The 2,873-nt window shown below is 66.3% G+C and overlaps 1 protein-coding gene across 1 annotated transcript in view; it reads right to left on the reverse strand.

Moving 5' to 3' along the window:
* Positions 1-30: 30 nt before the first annotated feature.
* Positions 31-2,873, reverse strand: part of LOC118452429 (syntaxin-3-like) — a 4,414-nt gene continuing 1,571 nt past the window's right edge. Inside the window, exons 2-5 of the mRNA XM_035895644.1 lie at positions 1,854-1,964; positions 1,633-1,743; positions 978-1,085; positions 31-481 (exon numbers count right to left, since the gene is read on the reverse strand). Coding sequence (XP_035751537.1) covers positions 1,002-1,085; positions 1,633-1,743; positions 1,854-1,964 — 306 coding nt within the window. The 3' untranslated portion in view covers positions 31-481; positions 978-1,001. The remainder of the gene's footprint in view (positions 482-977; positions 1,086-1,632; positions 1,744-1,853; positions 1,965-2,873) is intronic.

A 2,873-nucleotide genomic window follows, 5' to 3' on the forward strand; every position in this document is an offset into this window, starting at 1 on the left:
GGGGGGGGGCCCCCAGCGGCTCCATCTGCCGTGGTGTGGGGGACAGCAAAGCACGGCCAGACCCACCAGCAGCTGCTGGTGCCACCAAACCCCCTGTCCTGACCGTATCCCCCTCCGTCCTCCCGGGGTGCCCGTGCGGGTGAGGGTCCGGCCCTCGCCTGCCCCGAGCAAGAGATGGGAGACCAGGAGAAGTTGATTTCTCATCAGAGGGAAAATAAATAATGGAGTCCTATCCCCTTCCTGTGGGGGACACACGGACAAGAGGGGCAGACCCCAGGGACTGGGGGGGACAGTGGGGGACAGTCCGGCGGGGAAGGCACTTCGGTGATGGGACCCCTCCGTGGAGGAAAGCCGAGCAGGAGCTGGTATGCGGGGGCTGAGGGCAGCAGGTCCAGGAGAAGCAGGGAGAGGAGGGGGCTCGGGCCAAGGTGCCAGGGAGGGAGCCACAGGGAGATGTCACCACTGGCACGGTCGGAAGCATCTGGAGGAGGGAAAGGGGGAGATGTCAGCCCCCAGCCGGGGGGGCTGGTGAGGAAGGGGACGAGGGGCTGCAGCAGGACCCTGCGGGTCCAGAGGGAGCAGGGATGACAGCGACCGGCGTGGGGAACACGGAGCCGAAATCCAGACCCCAGAGCACCACAGAGCCCCAAGCGCTGCAGACCACCGAGCAACATGGAGCCCCCGAGCGCCACAGAGCCCCGAGCACCGCAGAGCCCCGAGCACCGCAGAGCCCAGGCCGCCGGCCGGCCCCCACTCAGCACCCGGTGCCCAGCGCCCCCAGCCCCAAAGGCAGCAGCAGAAACCAAAGCCAGCGCAGATCCAGTCCCCGGCATGGGGACACAGGGTCCCACGGGCAGGCAGAGCAGCCCAGGCAGGGCAGGGTGGCAGGGCCAGCCCGGCCGTGCCTGCCCGCTGTCCCCGAGCCCTCCAGGGTCCCGTGGCCCCGCGGTGGGGATCCCCGGCCTCCCGACACTTACAGACCACAGCCCCCGCCTTGGGGTCTACTTTAGCCCCACGGAAAGGCCGATGATGAGGGCGACTATCCCCAGCAAGAGCACCACTACCACCGCCAAAATCAGCATCTTCTGGAGGGGACGAAAGGGGAGATGGGGGCCGGTTACGCCTACCCCGTGCGGGGGGGATGGAGAGCAGAGGTGGGCACAGAGGAGGCCAAAAGAGCCAGAGATGTTGCAGACCCGGGGACAGGGCAGGAGGAGCTGAGCCCCTACCAGCTCATCACACCTGGGGGTAGGAGGGGGTTCAGGGCTGGGGCTGGCAGGGGGACAGAGAGGGACAGAGCTGCCAACCACGTGGAGGTCATGCAGGGACCAGTTGGGATGGCTGGGGGTTGCTGGGGGCAGGTGGGAGCCATTGGGGTCATCTGGGGGACCACTTGGGGTAGCTGGGGACACAAGGGGCAGTTGGGGGACAGAAGGAGTGGCTGGGGGACACAAGAGGTCGCCAGGGTCACGGGAGAGGCTCAGGGCTACTGGAGGGTATGGGGAGATACTGGGGGCACTGGGCAATGTGAAGGCACACTGAGGGGCAGAGGGGGACGCTGGGGGTGCCTTTGGGATGTGGGGGGCTATGGAGGGGACAGCAGGGGACACTGGGGCCGTCAGTCCGTCTCACCCTCCTGGCCTCACTTTGGTACTTCACGGCCTTTTTGGTGTCAGCCACGGCCCGCTCCACGAAGCCGACGGACTGGTCCATATTGTTCTCTATGCGGTCGATCATGGCTCCCTACGGGGCGCGGGGGCGGCGGAGCGGAGGCAGAGAGAGACAGAGAGAGAGGGGGGGGGGGACAGACACAGGCTGAGAGCACCCAAGGGTGCTGGCTGGCACCCACCCACCTTGCGCGCCTGGCCCTGGTACTGGAGCGCCTTTTTGGTCTGCTGGTTGGCCAGCTCCACGTGCTCGGCCGTATGCATCACGTACTGCTCCACGTTATCCAGCAGCCCACCCTGCGGGGACAGGAGAGGGGTCACGCTCAGCAGGGACCCCGTGGCGCAGTCCCATGGAGCGTGGCACAGCCCCCCGGTGCAGGTACTCACCCTTCCCCGGTGCACACAGTGGCTCCTCGCATTGCATGGGGGGGACAGAGAGGGGCTGAGAGAGGGGCCGGGACCACCACGGTGTGGGGAGCACCCCTGCCCACCCCTGCCTGCCCCCCCAGGCCCCCACGGGCTCGGGTGCCGGGGAGATCCCTGCTCGTCCCCATGCACAGATCCCTGCTCGTCCCCATGCACAGATCCCTGCTCGTCCCCATGCACAGATCCCTGCTCGTCCCCATGCACAGATCCCTGCTCGTCCCCATGCACAGATCCCTGCTCGTCCCCATGCACAGATCCCTGCTCGTCCCCATGCACAGATCCCTGCTCGTCCCCATGCACAGATCCCTGCTCGTCCCCATGCACAGATCCCTGCTCGTCCCCATGCACAGATCCCTGCTCGTCCCCATGCACAGATCCCTGCTCGTCCCCATGCACAGATCCCTGCTCGTCCCCATGCACAGATCCCTGCTCGTCCCCATGCACAGATCCCTGCTCGTCCCCATGCACAGATCCCCACCCATCCCCATGCACAGATCCCTGCCTGTCCCCATGCACAGATCCCCACCCATCCCCATGCACAGATCCCTGCCTGTCCCCATGCACAGATCCCTGCTTGTCCCCATGCTGCTCCATGCACAGATCCCTGCTCGTCCCCACGCACAGATCCCTGCTCATCCCTGTGCTGCTCTGTGCACAGATCCCTGCTCATCCCCATGCGCAGATCCCTGCTCATCCTCATGCACAGATCCCCACCCGTCCCCATGCACAGATCCCTGCCTGTCCTCATGCACAGGTCCCTTCTTGTCCCCATGCACAGTT

Source organism: Egretta garzetta, unplaced genomic scaffold (assembly GCF_000687185.1).
Source record: "Egretta garzetta isolate BGI_Z169 unplaced genomic scaffold, ASM68718v1 scaffold1006, whole genome shotgun sequence".
In the NCBI taxonomy this organism is placed as follows: domain Eukaryota; kingdom Metazoa; phylum Chordata; class Aves; order Pelecaniformes; family Ardeidae; genus Egretta; species Egretta garzetta.